The 19,155-nt window shown below is 39.1% G+C and overlaps 1 protein-coding gene across 4 annotated transcripts in view; it reads left to right on the forward strand.

Moving 5' to 3' along the window:
- cdk19 (cyclin dependent kinase 19) overlaps positions 1-19,155 on the forward strand; it is a 69,845-nt gene that overhangs the window by 31,775 nt on the left and 18,915 nt on the right. For all 4 annotated transcript variants that reach the window (XM_062437080.1, XM_062437079.1, XM_062437082.1 and 1 more), the window contains exons 5-10: positions 6,632-6,689; positions 10,331-10,462; positions 11,221-11,364; positions 16,360-16,429; positions 16,528-16,600; positions 18,921-19,018. In XM_062437080.1, coding sequence (XP_062293064.1) covers positions 6,632-6,689; positions 10,331-10,462; positions 11,221-11,364; positions 16,360-16,429; positions 16,528-16,600; positions 18,921-19,018 — 575 coding nt within the window. The remainder of the gene's footprint in view (positions 1-6,631; positions 6,690-10,330; positions 10,463-11,220; positions 11,365-16,359; positions 16,430-16,527; positions 16,601-18,920; positions 19,019-19,155) is intronic.

The following is a 19,155-nucleotide window of genomic DNA, read 5'->3' on the forward strand; positions in this document are numbered from 1 at the left end:
TTGTAAATGTCTGTAGACTTTCTTTATTGCATAATTACCTTTTTTAACATTGTAGTGTCAGGCTCAGGACAAGCTACTGTTTGCATCAAAATAAAGATAAGTCTCTTAAGATGTGATTTAGGGGTGCAAATACAATGACTGTGTTAGTCGGTGCCTTTGTCCTTCATATCACTGTGGTCCAGATCAGTGTGCATGCTTAGAAAACATTAGATCTGCATTGGAACAATTTTCTTTCTGTGTGTGTTTCATATCTGACTGTGAGCTGTAAACTCCAACAGCCCATCTGTATATGTGACTCCCTTGCTTTTATGTCTCTTTGCATCTGTGACTCCGTAGCGAGGAACGTTTGTGACTTTGCTTGTGGGGGGGATCACTTTGACGTCAGATGATCTGGAAGGGAGGCTATTCCCAGATGATACAAAGGAAAGAACGGATGATTGAAATTATACAGTATAACTAAAAAGTTGTTGGTTATTCTCTCTGAATGCACATCTCACTGGATAAGTTTGAGCTCCAAGCGTCTAATTATGTACACAGTTCTATCTTCTTCAGGTCGCCCACTCTTATGTAATCCCCGGCAATCCTAGATAGTCATGTGGTGGCTGGACATCACATTATGTAAACCTGCAGGGATCAGGGAGCGTGCTCAGTCTTTGACACTCTGTCTCTCTCTCTCTCTCTCTGGTGATTTGGAATAATCCACAGGGCATCTCTGCAGGCTCACTCTTAGCCAATGTCAATTTATCAATTAGTTAACTCTTTCTTTTTTCTTTTTTTTTTCTTTTTGAATTCATTGTAGTCTCTGTGAACGGGTGCCAAGGAGAACTACTATTACTGAAATGACAATGTGTCAGTAAAAATGTGCTGACTCTGCTTTGAGGGATTCAGTCCATTTCAGATGGGAAGTTAAACAACTCATTCCCAGAATGTGACGTCAGAAAGTAAGTCCAGCAAATGCTTAGGGTCAGACACTTTATAGTCCTGCTGCACAAGTTAATCTCAAACTGCACTGCTTATGCAGGCCTCCACCCTAGTGTTTCACATAGGTTGCATGGGTTCAAGTATTCAGTTACTGGCTTTAACTCAGAATTTGGCCTTGTCCAAGAAAATCTGCCAAAACACCCCAAAAAATGCCACTGTAGACTCAGCTTTATCTATCCACTGTGATACTCAGTTGAACAATGTCCAACATGAGTGACCCATGTTACATGCAGGGGTTTCCCCATGATCTTTAATCATGTGATGAAAAATACATATCATAATTTCCATAGAGCCTAAGTTTAAATAGCTTTAAATAGCTTGTTTTGTCTGACCAACAATTCTGAATTCAAATATGTTCAGTTTACTGGAAGGAAAGAAAAAAAATCACATTGCAGAAGGTGGGACCAGTAAATGATTGTCTTGTTTGTTTAACATATGACTTTAAGGATCAAGTCATCAAGTGTAAAAATGTTGCAGCATTTACTTTGGAACTGAGAAAAAAACATGTGCCAAAACTGGGTGGAAACATAAAGGATTTAGAAAGAGAAACTAAAAAAACAGCTTAGTTGAGGTAGAAACGTTGGTGTAACACAAAATAAAAGAAACACTAATGGTTTATAAATAATGTTTTTACTGTAGACAAACCACTGATGTCATGCTTCCATTCACTGTTAGATGAATCCAGACCAAAAATGTAGTACCTAAAAGTTGAATCACCTGTTAGTTAAGGAATATGCATTTGTTTCCTACATCCTCACAACACAATCAGTCACTTTGAGCTGTGCTGTTGTTTCCCTGCTCTGCAGCAGAGCCAACCAGTGATGTGCCCCCCCCCCCCGGAACAAGCTGTGTCTTGCCATAAACTGACAGCTCAGCATGTATGTGTCTGTGCTGGTAACCAGAGAGAAAAACAGTTCTCTAGATCTACATTTGTTTCAAACCTATGCTGAATGTTTGAATGGAAAAATATCTACAGTAATAATGAAGAATTGATTCACTAATAAGAAGGGGATGCCCCCTCCCCTTTCACAAAAACAGAAATTCTCTCACAAGAGCCGTGTGGTTGTTTTGCTCCCTGAAGGTCACACCACTCTTATCTACGCACCAACTCTTCCGGCCCTTTATAACTATTTTTATTGAAGCCGGATGAAATTCTCCATTGTCAAACTCTATTTGACTTTGCACTGATGTATTGCAGTCAGTGTTGTTATTTTGCTGTCTCATTGCCAGAGGCTTCCTGCCATTGTGGCTGCAGGGCAATCCCAATCCTCACTTCTTAAACCGGCCCTTTTTTGTTTTTTGTTGTTGGCCAGATTATCATCTTTGTGCAGATGCCTGGCTTTTTGTCAGTTCCTTCTGTGGGTGTGAATAACAAACAAAACAAAGGGGAGATGTTGTTCACACTAATGCTTTATGGAAAATGCACCCAATGCTTCTTATTTCTTTCAAAGTGTATATGAAAGCTGCAACTCTGAGTGGGGGGGAAACAAGATGAGCATGTAATCCTGCTCTGCTGTGTGATGTTTAGCTGTGGGAAAGGTGCTCCCACCAGCTCTTCTTAATGGCTCCAGTACTTCTGCTGTTATGTAACGTTGTGTGTTTGCTGGTATGTAGCATGCTCTGCGTCTCTGCATCAGGCATGTGCTTTGCATTGCTTCACTGCATAGCGCCCATCCCCCACTCGTCCTGCCATTCCTCCGTTCCTCTCTCTGTCCCACCCACCGCCAACCACCCCCACACCAGAGGTGCTTGGCGTGGCCTCCCCACCCCCTAGCCCTATGCAAGGGGTTATGTAACAGCCACTAGCATGTGCTGAGCCCACCGTCCTGCATGGCTAGCTGAGTCAAGATGCTGACTAAGCAGCTCTGCAGGCCAAGGCAAAAGCCATGCACCTCGGTGGACTGTACCAACAGTCAATGCCAGGGGGGATTACTGAAGGTGTTTCAGTAAACCGAGATGTGTACTGTTTTTTAAGGATACACAGTTTGATGGAGATTACTATTAATATCTCAAGTAGTTGCTACTTGTTATGTGCTACTTTAGTTTCTTGCCCACTACAGCCTCAGCAATAATCTTGACAGTAATAACTATTAATGCTGTTAAAGGCTTCTGGACTATAACAATTGAATTAAAGTGTCAATGGTTATGAGATATTTGGCTCATGCTGCTGAGACTGAAGCATCCTGTATAATTAAACAAAGTCATACTTGCTGAGTATGAAGTCATATATAAACAACCACCACCACCACTTACACAGGTTTCTTAATATTAGTGGGGAAATGTGTGTTTAAAGGGGCAGTTGTAACAAAAAGAAAAAAACTGAAAATGGACAGTTGGCACAGTTTTAAAACTTCATTTTGCTTGGAAACAACTACATTGATGTGCCATCCAGGCATGTTTAAAGTAAAATGATTCATACCTAGCTGCAATCCCACTGCCTCCCTGATCTGTGTCCTCTCAAAGGCCTTCCTAATGTTACTCAAACAAAACATTACTGAAGTAGTGGTGTAGTAGTTCCATAGACTGTATATAAGAAATGGACGTAACATCCATGACGTCACCCATTGGTTTGTGGACTGCTGCTCGCAGGCCAATAGTATCGGATCTGAGCAGCGCCATCTTGAAAATTTCAGGTGCATGCTGGGAAAAATAACAGAAAAAATAACTACTACGTATATGGGCATCAGGAGGAGCATGAGGCGTCCTCCTGAACCTGTGAACCAATCAACCTGTCAATCACGACGTAGCCACGCCCTAATGCATACCCTGCTTTATCGTCAAATATAAAATCAGGGAGGCCAAAATGTCCCAAATGAACATCATACTGCATTGAAGAAGGCTTTAAACTAGCGATTGAGACCATAAACACATTGTGAAAACGTTTACTGAGGTTAGAAATCAAGTGAGAAGTTGGTGAATTCTCATTGACTTGTATAGAGACGGAAGTCCTTTTGACACCAAAACGGTCGCCCCCTGGTGGCCTTTTGATAGAATGCAGTTTTAAGTTACTTCCGCGTTGGCATCATTTCAGAGGACCGGAACTCCCCGCCTGAGTAGTTCACATCTCTGTACACTTGTCAACACATAACACACATTGAAATAGTGTTGGATTGTCTGTTTTAAAAAGTTACAAAATATTGTTGTATTAGGAGTAGTTGGGCTGGAGGGGCACTGTTCCAATAAAGCCTTGCTACGCTTCAAGCATCCACAGAGCCTGCAGACCTGCATATTTGGCAGATAGTGTGGGGAGTTTTTTTCCGATAGTAATTTGGCTGTACAAACATCAAAAGGATATTTCAAGACCGGGTTCACCACTGCCTCAATAGTGTGTAGGTAGGCATTCATTATCTTGACACTAGGGTTGGACTCATGGTTGCTGATGGCTCTGTTAGCTGTAACCTTTTGCTTTTAGGACAACCTGTTTCTCAACTTGATCATTCTTTTGTATAAGTACGCCTCTGTCTCCTGAGCTGGCCTAGTTTTTTGAGACAGCGGTCTCTGAGCTGCATGCTCATTTTGTATTTTGAGGACACTGACACTCACTCAGGTCTTTTACAGAACATTCAAGAGGTAATGACTGTCTTTCAGACAGCCAAAATGATTATGTTCGGGCTGGGCATATTAATTCAGTCGGGCCTGTTTAGAATATGAAAGAGGAACTCCTCTGGCCTTTTAAGAGACGCTTGTCTTTGTGTTTGCTGATCATGGCATGTCGTGTTGTGGGCGTGAATAATAGATCTCATTATTAGTGCCGTTTCTATAGCAACAAGACATGTTTGGCAGGCAGATCTGAGTTTGCCAAGCCAGAGGGTTCACATTCACACATACACCCAGGAAAAAGCGACTCACTGTTTGACGAGAAGAAGATACTGCATCCTACAGAAAAGAAAAAACACAGGCCATGTGACATTTTTCCTGTGATGGAATATGTTGGTCAGTTTGTTTGATTCCTCAGGGTGAACAACAATACAGCACTCACTGTCTGTAATCATATGTAGGAAGTGTAATTGCTAATGGTAAAAGCTGGAAGATAAAAGCACAATAATCCTTGTGTTTGGGTCTCTGTTGCCCTCTCTGTGAACTTTTTGGTGTAAAGTCTCAACCAGATGTCCTCATTCTAATCATTTCTTTCCCAATAAAAACAACAAATAACATTCTTCGATGTAAAATAATGTTTATTAGAAAGGTGTGGTGTAGTGGTGGACCCACACAAATCCCCAACTCTGCAGTCCCTCTTAGCATTTTAGCCTCTTTTAGCTCATTTCATGCTATCTCTGCTCTCATCAACCTCATTTTCAGCAACAGCAGAAGCTATTTTCAGTGAAAAACCTCTGATAAAGTCACAGTACACTACCTGCACAGCACCTCACAGCAGACAGATACAAATCTGCATCTAGCCGGTGAACAAAGGGAAGCATTTAGCAGCTTAAGAGGCAGATATTTCCCTCAGGAGTTGGTACAGAGCAAACCGGAGCTGAAACAAAAGTAAATATTGGACAGAAACACAAACTAATGTTTGATTTATGTTTGCTAGATGTGTAAAACACAAATATTTGCTAGCATGTCTGCAAAAACTACTTCATACGGTGTGACAGCGCTAATTATTGGTTATTGTTTTAGTAGCATGGGTCCAATGACAACATGTATGTGACTTCTACTCAGCTCATATTTTTGGTTGAAGTAAGTTAGCAATTAGCTTGTGAACATAATGAAGCATTTCCTTCAAAAGGGAAAAAAGGAGAAAGAAAGTAAATTTAAATCCAATATTCACTCTCATAAAAACTCATCAGTCATATGGTGATAAGAGAAGATAAGATAAGACTTTATTGATCCCCAGAGAGGAAATTAGCATTAGCATTAGCAGTGCAGGAAACAAAGAAACACATAAGAACTAGGAGTAATATAACAAACTAAGTAAAAAAGTAAATGGAATTCCATCTATATACATTATAAATATTACAATACTTGGGTTATATATACTGTTTATGACTTGTGAGTTGTAAAAAGAAAATGTGTCAAACCTCTGACAGATACTGTACACACACATTCATACACACATGTATATACACATGCATATATATATATATGATGTATAGAAATATGTTATATTGTCAGCTTGTTCTGCTGCCTCCAGCAGCCAAAAAGAATAAATCAGTTCAGGTTTAAACTTTGATAAACTAAAAAACTTAAACAGAGCATAAAGGATTGTATGTTATTTTTATTAGAGCCCTTTTCAAACGTTGCAGTCTACCTTTCACTTGGGTCAGCAAGCTAACAGAGCTTTTTAACTCCCGCATGCTTATTTTTGTTTGTTACAAAGCTCCTTACCCGAAATCTGACATACACAACCAGGTGTCTTAAGTACGATCGACTCTCTTCCTGTGTGGGCTGTCACTGGATTCTATGAGAGTTTTAAGTGCACTCTCACAAAATGGCTGACTGACACGTTCATGTGGTTGTGCGGCTCAATAACCGACAGGACAGCCGATACAGAACACATAGCACTCGCTGTCATTTTAGAATAGAGAACGGCTGTGTTTATGACTCCCTTTGGAGTTATGAGCACTCTTGGCACTTCTGAATTCAAGTGAGCACTTACCGGTTTATATTTGATATAATAGCTAACATTTTATCTCTCCCTCTTCTGCAGAAACCAGCCAACATCCTGGTGATGGGGGAAGGTCCTGAACGAGGAAGAGTTAAAATTGGTAAGGTGGATTAGGAGAATATAACTGCTTGAGTGAATCTGATCAGTAAATGATTCCAATGACACACAATCCTAATATCAGCCTGTGCAACAAGTATGACAGCAGATCAATCAGGACGTTGACTTGTTTGATTGCACAGTAGCCGCAGCGTTTAACCTCCCAGAGAGATCGACAGTTCAGATCAGTGTTACATAAGCCAGCTGGCCTGGGTGACTGATGAAGGGTAACACTGCAATGCTAGAGTCTATTTTTAAACCCCGTCCACCCAATAATAGTACAAAGTCATTGTCCCCCCCCTTCCCCCGTTACAACTGGTGCTGCACCGAGTGACACTAACAACTCCAGCAAGGTGTCAGTGGAGACGACACAGAGGGGAAGTTCACAGCCGAATAGAGATTACAATCAATAAACTGCTCTCCATAAAGCAACAAAAACAGTTGTTTTATTGTTATATGGAGTTGGATTACTGGTTGTATTATTTCAACATGTAGATATGTGTGTTCATGTGCAGCGGCCCAACTGGTTTGATCTCTTTTTCCCAAAGGAAGTGAGAAGGAAAAGAGAAGCTTATTTGATCTTTCCTGGCAGAGAATGCACATTCCCAAAAACTGAGGCTTGTGTTTATCTAACGGCTAAAAGTGAAAATTTGGACTTTAGTTAAAGAAGAACTAAGCTGAAAAATAACATCTGTTTATTAAATGTTTCAGTAGCTAAAAAATCAGGGTTAGTTAAGTTGGTTAAGAGTAAATCCTACATGTGTGCAGCACAGAAACAGAGGTGAGAACACAACTTCTGAGGCTGATTGTACAAAATAACATTGATTATGACGCAACAGCTTGAGAAATATGTATTATTCAGACAAGGGTAGTGTTAGTCTATTATTTGCTTTGAACAATGGATAGGATGGGGGGGTTTTTTTGCATTCCTCAGGGGTACGAATAACAAGAATGTATTCAGTTCAGTTAAGTTCAGTTCAGAGCTTTATTGTCCCTCAAGGGGAAATTTGATTTGCAGTGACAGTACAAAAAACCACTAACACAACATTATAATTGAATAAATAAAAAGTGACATAGGACATCATCGCAGCATACAGCACAACCAAACTTGATAAGAAACAATCACGATCGGAATAAAAGTAGTATCAAAAGAGTAAAAAAGGAGTGAAACCTGTCATCTATTGAAGGATCACAGACATAAAAAAAAAAAAAAGTTGATTCAGCATTGATTTTGTTTGCAACCCCATTCCTACACCTTCATAATCCACTCTATCAAGTCTCTAACTCTATGTTTTTTCTTTCCTGCTCCACCTTTAGTATTCTTTTTGTTACTATTTCAGCCTCTTACGTACTATTTCATCCCTATTTATATATATATTATTAATACACAAGACCATTTCACATGTTCATTGCTACTGGATATATTAAAGGTTTTACATCATTTTATTTTCAACTTTAAATCAGCTGCAGAATAACACATCACTGAATGAAATGTAAGGATTTTAAACAAGCAAATGAAAAAAGTGACAGGAGGAAGATAAAATCCAGGCTGCGATTGGATTAATCATGTTATCTGTCACTTCAGGGTTGCTCCTTTGACACGTTGCTCAAGTTTAGTCACATGATAATATCCATATTCAGAAAGCACAATGTCTCATTTCATTTCTTTGCAGACGATGTTCAAATCTATATACCCTTAAAAACAAATGAGCAAGCCTCTGTCCAGGTCTTATTAGACTTCCTCAATGACATTAGATCTTGGATGGAAGTGAACTTTCTCTCCATGAACAAAAATAAAACTGAGATTATTTTATTCGGCCAACAAAATCTCCTAGATGGTTATGACAGCGCCATTGGCACCCTGAAGTCTCACTGTCACCCTTTTGCAAGGAACCTTGGTGTTATCTTGGACAGTGACTTTAGGTTCGATAAACAGATAAGCTCTATCGTTAAAACGAGCTTCTTCCAGCTAAGATTATTAGCTAAAGTAAAGGCTTATCTCCCCAGAAATGATCTTGAGAAAGTTATTCACACCTTTGTTACATCACGCTTAGACTACTGTAACTCTTTACTTGTTGGTCTCGACCAGTCAGCACTGCGCCGGTTACAGGTTGTCCAGAATGCAGCCGCCCGCCTACTGACTGGAAAGAAACGGCGTGATCATATCAGTCCTGTCCTTGCATCTTTGCGCTGGCTGCCTGTTCATTTTAGGATCCAGTTCAAGGTTTTATTAATTGTTTTTAAGTGTTTAAATGGTCTGGCATTATCTTATTTATCAGAGCTTGTGCAGCCTCACAGTACTTCCAGAGCACTTAGGTCGGCAAACCAGCTGCTCCTGGCAGTACCTCGGTCCAGACTTTGTACCCGTGGGGACAGAGCCTTCTCAGTGGCGGCCCCAAAGATGTGGAACAGCCTACCTATCCAGGTTAGAGCTGCACAGTCTGTTGAGCACTTTAAGACACTGCTGAAAACCCATCTTTTCTCCTTGGTGTTCAGCCACAGCTAGGCGAGAATCCTTGGCTTTTATTTTTATTTTATTTTATTTTATTTTATTTTATTTTATTTTATTTTATTTTATTTTATTTTATTTTAATCTTTACTTTTACTCGTTTTTAAATTGAGCTCTTATTATTCCTTTACTGTTTTATTTATTATTATATTTGTGTATGATTATATTGTATTTTAATAACTGTACAGCACTTTGGTTCAACTGAGGTTGTTTTTAAATGTGCTTTATAAATAAAGTTTGACTTGACTTGACTTGATAAATATTGTATTCCTGACACTCAGTGAAGAACTATTTTACTCCTGTTGGCTCTTTAGAACATGTTAAGTGTAATTGTCTTTTAATACACACATATATACAGTACCAATCAAAAGTTTGGACACACTTTCTCATTGATGTGAATGGGAAGGTGTGTCCAAAACCTTTGACTATTTTTTAAATCCCCCTTTATTCCCTTAGATAATTTTCAGCAGTTCATTTATTTATAGTATAAAGAATTTACTGTCTGAACAATGATAATAAATGAGCTAAGAAGGGACAAAGTAAAAATGAAAAAAATAATAAAATTGACATTTATTATATAATGTACATAAGAGAGAGATTGCTTCCATATTTACACTGACCTTTAAAACCACTGTAAAATGGTTATATCTTTATCATTCTAATTTTCCATCAATCACATTCCACTTTTATTTATTATGTTCTATAAGTTAATATCTCCATAAATTGTACTTCCTAAAATGTTTTTGTCAAGCTCATGAAGTGAGGAAGGTGCTCATTTTCCATCTTTTTGTAATTAGTCTCATTGCTGTGATCCTGAGGATTATTATACTTGTGGTCTTCAGTAAGTACAGGTGGAGGTTTCACAACATTTATTTACACACAGTGTTCAAACAAAACGCTGATATTTGTTGTGAGTAAAATTATTCAGCCCCTGAGACCAAACTACAACCATCAGGATCTACGCTCCGGGTCTCATGTGCCTGAGGAGTTATCTGAGACGTTAGGAGCCCCCTGGCAGTACTGCCCCCTGGCTGTAGCCTTGGATCAGGGGTCAGCCTGCGCTCTGTGTGTATCACTCTCTGATAGTGCCTCTGTTTGCTAACCCCTCTATCTTCCTCCTCCCCACCTTCCTGTAGCTGACATGGGTTTCGCCAGACTCTTCAACTCTCCCCTCAAGCCGCTGGCGGACCTTGATCCTGTGGTGGTGACATTCTGGTACAGGGCCCCTGAGCTGCTGCTGGGGGCCCGGCACTACACCAAAGCTATTGGTGAGTCAGCGGGCACATGTACAGAAAAACACACACATGCACAAAAGAGATTAAAAAATGAAAAACGGTCCTGAACATACACTGTCTGCTACTAATGGCAGGTAGGTGCTTGATGAAGCAGCTTGGTTTAGGTTAATTGTGGGAATTTTTGGATCCGGACCAGAGCATTTAGATCTGGTTAGCAGATCTGAGCTTTGTATTTAGTGGCTGATAAGTTCCCATGTGTAGGTCTGAAGGGAGTGTGTCGACATGTCTATAATTACCTATCCTGGAACATGAGACAACATGTCAGTCTGTCACAGTGGTTCGTACTTTTAGCACTCAATAAGCGTCTCAGTGCCTCCGCTGTGTTTGTGAATATCTCCAAATGTGTGTAAATGAAAGAGAAAGGAGGAAGAGTCAGATAAAAAAACATTCCTGAACATTCCTGTCTCAGCTTTTTTTGAGACCTAATCCCATTCCAGTTTGTCATTTTATTCCAAATGAACCAAAGTGCTTTGCTTTATAGGAGTAGCCAGTGGAGGAAAAAGAGGAATTAACACATTGAATTGAAGTAGGAACAAAAGTTATTTAACATTGCGGATGAGCCAGGAGCAGGATTAATAAAACAGTAAAAATTCATCTTCCCTACAGACTTGAAAAACCATCTTTCACCTATTCCATGAATACTAATGCACTGTAGCTAATGTACCTCAAGTACTATCCGACTAAGTGCATGTGTGTGTGTGTGTGTGTGTGCGTGTGTCTGTGTGAACCAGATATCTGGGCGATCGGCTGCATCTTCGCAGAGCTGCTAACATCAGAACCCATCTTTCACTGTCGCCAGGAAGACATCAAGACCAGTAACCCCTTCCATCATGACCAGCTGGACAGGATATTCAGCGTCATGGGTTTCCCCGCAGGTCCGTGCAAAATCACACACACAACCACAACCTCCACCACTCTGCTGCCCAGATTCTCAGTTATCTTTAAATTTTGTGCTCTTTTTAAACATTACGGTCACCGGGGTCAAATATTTCCTGTGAGGATGAGTGAGCAGGGCAGTCTCAAGGAAAGGGAGCTCACTGAAGGGACTGAAGATGTCCTTATATGGACATTTTTGCCCCATTTGTTCTTTTTGTACAGTAATGATAACAAATTCAACCAATCAAACCTTATTGATACAGCAGTTTTCATACAGGTTAATGTAGTTGAAAGTGCTTCACAGTTGATAATAAGACAACATAAAGAAAAGGAACAAAAACAACAAAAAGAAAATTACAAAGAAAAAAAGGAAAAAAATTGAGACCAATGCACACAAGAGAAAATAAGAATGATAGAAATGTTTAAAAAATGTAAATTAAATAAAATAAATAAGAGAATAAGAAATAACTTTATTAACCTTTACATACTGTTCATATTCTGACTCATAATTAGTCTCTACACCAATTCATATTCATAAACTCCCCATCAGTCATTAATAAATGTTTGATTAATCTTATGGAAAAAAGACATTCACAATCACTATTGTATGGTCCAGGAGAACATTTTATAGAATATGATGAATACAACAATATGTTTGAAGCAATGGGAGAAGCTTAAAGATGATTACATCTCCCTCATAAGCACCATCTTGGATTCCAACAAACAATGTATAGTTTCTGGCCCCTTTGCTCCCCCCTGTTATGGTGATGTTAAGTTTAGCCGGCTGAGACAACTTCATATCTGGCTTAAAGGTGATGTCTCTGTTGCAGCAGAGACATCCCCTATGTGGACAATTTCACCACTTTCCTCAACAGAACGGACCTTTTCAAACATGACGGCCTCCACCCAAACTTCCTCGGATCTCGCCTTTTATCCTTGAACATTGAACTCATCATGCGCTCCTGCAAGGCTTTTTCTGGTTGACTATCAGTAAATCCACACTCTATACATTATAGTAGCCCAGATTCATCAATCCCTGTCATAACAAACTTTAGGCCTAAAAGAAATGCACTTCTGACATAAATTCAGCTCGCCTCAGTAACCTTCATATCACTCCAGTTATCACCCAGCCACACTACTATGCACCTCAAATTTAAAAATGGCTCTTTTAAACATCAGGTCACTTACAAATAAATCATTTTTAATAAATGATCTTATTTGCACCCATAGTCTAGATTTCACCCTACTAACTGAAACTTGGCTGGATGAAAATGGTGCAGCTACACTTATTGAAACTGCACCTCCCAATTTTAAATTCATCTATACTACTAGAACTGGTAGGAGAGGTGGGGGAACTGCTGCGGTATTCTCTGACATATATGGTTGTAAGAAAATCTCCCTTGGTGAATACATGTCCTTGGAATACCTTTAGCTATATCTGTACATTGCAAAACCACAATCCTAATAATTACAGTCTATGGTCCATCAAAATCCAGATGTGGCTTTCTGGAAGAATTCACTATTGACTATGACTGTTTTATTATATCCGGTGACTTTAATATTCATATTGACATTGAGACAGATTCTGATGCCATTAACTTTATGAGTTTATTGGAAGCATTTGACCTCTCCCAACATGTCCATGGACCCACCCACAATAAAGGTCATACTCATAGACCTTGTAATCTCAAAAGGACTTGATATTACTGCAGCCTGTGTTATGGACGTGGCTTTCTCTGACCACTGTTGCATTTATTTTGATGTGTCTGTTTTTTCTGTACAACAAAATGGTTCTCTGACAATCAAAAACACGTAATCAATAACAATACTATTGAAAGTCTTCAGAGAGCTTTGGGTGAGTTGTCATTGTCCATGATACCTCCAGCCATACCTCCAGAAGTTTTCCATCCTGTGGAAAACTTCAACACAAAAATACGGAGTATCTTTGAAAACATTGCACCTGTTAAAACTAAATGTGTGGAAAAACAAAAGGCTCTCTGGAGAAATGGAGCGGCGGTCAGACAGTTAAAGAGAAAGTGTCGCCAGGCAGAGCGACAGTGGAGAAAAACCAGACTTCAGGTCCATCATGACATTTACAAGGATAAACTGAATGAATATAACAAAGCAATTAAACAGGCTAGACATTCCTTCTTTTCTAAAATCATAAATGAAATTATTAATAATAGTAAATGACTTTTCTCCACTATTGAGTGTGAGCAATTTGCTTTATTCTTTAAAAATAAAATCACTGCTATTAGTCAAAATATTAGTGCCAAAAGAATAAAAAATGGACCCGTCCATCCTTTCCCTCCTTTCTCGAGGAACTCCATGTGTGTGTTGTTGCACTTTGACTGTCTAAATCTTGCAGAACTTGGTAATATTGTTGGTCAGCTCAGGTCCTCTACCTGCTGCCTGGATCCTCTTCCAACTACATTTTTTAAATGTGTTTTTAACTGCTTAGCACCTGAGGTCTTAGACATCATTAACTGGTCGCTTCAATCAGGCATATTTCCCACATCATTTAAAACAGTTGTCATCAAACCACTTCTGAAGAAACATAATCTGGATCCATGTGTCATTGCTAATTACAGGCCCATCTCCAATTTACCATTCCTCAGCAAAATACTTGAAAAAACTGTTTACATTCAGCTCAAAAATGATTTTACCTCAAATAGCGTTCTTGATATTTATCAATCAGGTTTCCGTCCTCACAATGGCACTGAAACAGCACTTATCAAAGTTGTAAATGATCTACATATAAACACAGACTCCAAACAAATATCAATCATTGTACTACTCGATCTCAGTTCTGCGTTCGACACGGTTGATCATAACACTTTAATAGACAGGCTTGAAAGATGGGTCGGCCTATCTGGCTCAGTTTTAAATTGGTTCAGAACCTACCTACAAGACATTTTGTATCCCTTGGTAATTTCTCTTCCAACAAAACACGCAGTACGTGCGGGGTCCTGCAAGGGTCAATTCTTGGTCCACTGCTTTTGAATCTTTACATGCTACCACTTTCACATGTCATACAGAAACATAACATTAAATACCATAATTATGCTGATGATTCGCAACTCTACATTTCACTATATCCTGATGATTTATCTCCCATACAGTCCCTCACTCAGTGTATAAACCATATCAATCTTTGGATGACAGAAAACTTTTTACAACTAAACAAAGACAAAACAGAAATACTTATTTTTGGTGCACAAGCTCAGAGACAGACAATTGCAACACATCTCAATTGTCTGTCTCTGGAGAGCAAATCAACAGCAACAGAAATCTGGGAATAATAATGGACAGTAATTTAGATTTTCAAGACTCATATCAACCACGTTACAAAATCAGATTCTGAACAATAATCCATGCATTCATAACAAGCAGATTAGATTACTGTAATGGCCTTTTCACCGGCCTTCCAAAATCCAGTATTCACAGGTTACAACTAATTCAAAATGCAGCCGCACGTATTCTCACTGGAAGTAAAAAATATCAACACATCACTCCCGTTCTTAAATCTTAACACTGGTTGCCCATCAGGGCCAGAATTGATTTCAAAGTCCTCCTCCTGGTTTACAAAGCTTTAAATGGCCTCGCACCTCAGTACATAACAGACATGCTCATCAGTTACACACCAGCAAGAACCCTCAGATCCAAAGGCACCAGGAATTTAGTTATTCCTCGCACAAAAACTAAGGAAGGAGAGGCAGCTTGTTGTGTTTATGCCCCACGCAGGTGGAATACCCTGCTGAAACATTCAGAGGAAACACTTTAAAAGCAGGTTAAAAACTTTTCTTTTTATGACAGTGTTTGGTTAGGTGTGTGTGTGTGTGTGTGTGTGTGTGTGTGTGTGTGTGTGTGTGTGTGTGTGTGTGTGTATAGGTGTGTGCACATGTGTGTTTGATTGGACTTACACTTGCACTGTGTTGTTAGTTATTTTATTATGATTATTTGTTGTGAAGCACATTGAGTTTACCTTGTGTATGAAATGTGCTTTATAAATACAATTTGATTGATTGATTGATTGAATGCCGACAGGTCAAACTTATGTATGAAAATGTGTATCAGCTTCACACAAAAAACCCAATATGAAACATGCATTTTATTTCCATTTTTGTGGACTGTGGGTCACATTAGGAAAGTCCAGCTAAAACTAATGTTTTATGTTGTTTTTGCAGCTCTCAAATGTTAAAAATGGTTGAAATTTGACCCTGAATAGTAGGTGCCTCACAAGAGCTCAATAAATACATGTTAAGTGAATTACAGCCAAAGTTAAGTCACTCTTACATTTACATACAGTGTGTTTATGTTTGTTTGCATCCTCGAGGCTTAACAAATATTTCGAGTACATTTAGTCACTTATACAATATTTGGAAAGACACATTTTTTTTGCACGTCTGTGTTTGCTTTCTTTACAGTCATCCTCTTCTCCCTCAGCTTTTCTTTGCACATTATAGATGAGTGAAACAGCAAGAATGTGTATTGCGTCACCTGCGTGCACATGCAGCATGACCTTGTGCAAACAAAACGAGGACCCGCATATAAAAATGTTGCTCCATAGAGCTACTACTGGTCACAAAGTCCACGGGGTCCATTGAAAGTCTAAAGTAATAAACACATGAAAGCAAATGTGTGTCTTTGTCAGTGTTCTAACATCATATTTTGATTATACTGATACTACATAATGAAAACAGTACCAGGGAAGTAAAATAGAAGCCTTGTTCAAGACGTTGTAGTTGCATGTGAGCACTACACAGATGTAGTCAGAGCCTCAGATTTAAAAAAATAAATAAAAATAAAACATCATTGAATCATTAGCTGTCCCTCAGCAGCACTAAATCAATCACAGGGGTTTAAATCAATGTGTTCTTTTTAAGTCATCCAAAAACCTTTGGATGTGCCTTATAAACACACTGGGTCCACTTTCTGTTTTTTTCATGAAACCCTGAGCTGAGTTAGTGTTTTTTTTTTTAAATATTCTACAGATAAGGACTGGGAGGACATTAGGAAGATGCCAGAGTACCCCACACTGCAGAAAGACTTCAGGAGGACAACGTGAGTGGATGCTGTGATGATCAGACACTGATCAGACTGATTGATGAGAAATAGCAAGCGTGCTTTATTGTTGGGTTGTTGTTTTTTTCATCTGACAGGTATGCAAACAGCAGCTTAATCAAATATATGGAGAAGCATAAAGTCAAACCAGACAGCAAAGTTTTCCTGTTGGTAAGTTCACACACACACACACACACACACACACACACACACACACACACACACACACACACACACTATATGGAATGAAAAGCTTATTTTTTGGCTTTATGGGGAAAGCAGACAACAGCAGTGTGTGACAGCTGTGTGTGTGTGTGTGTGTGTGTGTGTGTGTGTGTGTGTGTGTGTGTGTGTATATATATATATATATATATATGTATATGACACGTACACACCTAATGGAATGAATCAAACAGATTTTTTCATCTCATCCAGATCTAGATACACTCATCTTATTGGTCCAAATGGCAGACTGGCCAGACTGGCATAAGGAAATAATGTTTTGTTAGTGAAAATGAATCATTTAGATTTAGTTATGCAGAGGAGCATGATGTAGCTTTAATTTTCCACAATTGGAAAAGACAACACTTCATTTTTGTAAAAGATGTAAGACAAATAAAACCTGGTCTGTCCAGAAATACCATGAAATAAATCCTACAGTATGAACATTTTAGAATTTGCACCTTTCCAATTGGTCGAGAAGTATTATGAAACTGCTAATGATTTAAAAATGACTCAACATGTCTGGATCAGATATGACTCCTAGTTAAGATCCTATCATTTCAAAAAAATTTCAAAAACTCTGTGAGTCAAACATTCAGTGACACCTTCTCATTTAATGTTTTTTTCTTTATTTCCGCTGTTTTCCACATAGTAGATTAATGCTGAAGACGTCACAACTGCAAACTAACATATAGAATCATGTAGAAAGCAAAAAGAAGTGTAAACAAAGCAAAATATGGTTTAAATTTGAGATTATTCAAAGCAGCCATCATTTGCTATTGGCGTTCTCTCAAGCAGCAAATTTGGTGAAACGGGCTCCGGGCTCTCTTTGGCAGGAACACTCTGCTCACACAATTACACACATTCACATGTGGAATGTGTTTTGATATTGATTCATGAATTCAGTCAGAAAGTGTGAGGACTGTGACACATTCTTTGATTGTGTGCCTCAGTGCATTGGCTCTGTCATGACACAATGACTGATGACTGTTGTGTTTACGCCCGCATCATTTGAACAGTGAAGGAACTCTGTCCTTTTAGATGTCCCATAAACATAGGGGAAAGAATGTGATTGGACAAAATTAAAAAACATAAATAAATGTTGTCACTGGCCAGCAGGAATGTTGGTATTACTTCTAGTTTGCTTCTGACAAAGGTCATGAGTCCTACTCTGTTTACTCATTTTTGACACTTATTAACACCCTTAAACATGCTTAAAGCTGATAGTCATTGTTTCATTTGAGTTACAGTGTCCTGGAGTAGAGCCAAGACTAGAACTGCAACAGTTAGTCAGTTAGGCTGCGTTCAGACTGCAGACGAATCTGATTCAAATCTGATTCCTTCTCAAATCCAATTTTTAGGCCTGACTGTCCACACAGTTTTTAGCAAGTGTCCAAATGGGATTTGGCTCTGTTCAGACTGGGCCACATTAATGACCAATCTGACAGGTTGCTGTGGTAACGTCGTCGGAGCGGAGGCGTCATCTAGCATGTATTGTGTGATGTCATATAACAAGACAGCAACAACAAACCCTCGAGCTTCGCTTGAAACTACCTCCCAAAGGTGGTTCCCATCTGGTTTGCAAAAATCGGATTTCATGTGATTTATGACTGTTCAGGCTTCATAAGAGCCATCTGGTTCCAACTAGATTGGCAAAAAATTGGATTTTGGCTTGCAGTCTGAACGCAGCCTAAATGGTTTAGTGGATCAATAGAAAAATAATTGGAAACTTCTTTGATAATGGAATATTCATTTCACTTCATTTTTACATACTAATCATACTAAACTTCTCTGGTTCCAGCTTCTTAAATGTGAACATTTGCTTTTTTTCTTATATATTTCTTTCATCAATTAAATATCTTAAAGGTGCAGTGTGTAGAATTTAGTGGCATCTAGCAGAACGGACTAGTGTATAATTACCTTAGAATGAGCCCTTTATATCTACATAGGGAGAAGGTCCTCTTCCATAGAGCCCGCCATGTTGCAGCGCCATGTTTCTACAGGGGGTGGTGGGGTATTCTGTCGGTTGCAATATGCAACCTCACCACTAGATGCCACTAAATCTTACATAGTGGTCCTTTAAAATTCTGCAGTTTTGGTCAGACAAAACCAGCAAATTGAAGGCATCAGCATGGGCTCTAGGCAATGGAACACAGCATTTTTAACTACATTTCACAGACATCAATTAATGGAGAAAAAATAAACTGCTGATAAATCAACAATAAAACTAATCTTTAGTTACAATACAACTGTTCCTCTCTGCCTTCAGCTCCAGAAACTCCTCACTATGGATCCCACCAAAAGAATCACATCAGAGCAGGCTCTGCAGGACCCCTACTTCCTGGAGGACCCGTTACCAACCACTGAGTGAGCCTTAGTCACTTTTGATTCAGCAAAAGAAAAACAGGCCCCCCCCCCAGTGATTAACTCTTTTAAGTATGAGGAATTTACTCTTCACATTTGCACCTGCCTTCCTGTTTTTCATCCTGGTTGGCGTAGTGGTG

The sequence above is a fragment of the Scomber scombrus genome, chromosome 17 (assembly GCF_963691925.1).
Source record: "Scomber scombrus chromosome 17, fScoSco1.1, whole genome shotgun sequence".
NCBI classification, from domain to species: Eukaryota; Metazoa; Chordata; class Actinopteri; order Scombriformes; family Scombridae; genus Scomber; species Scomber scombrus.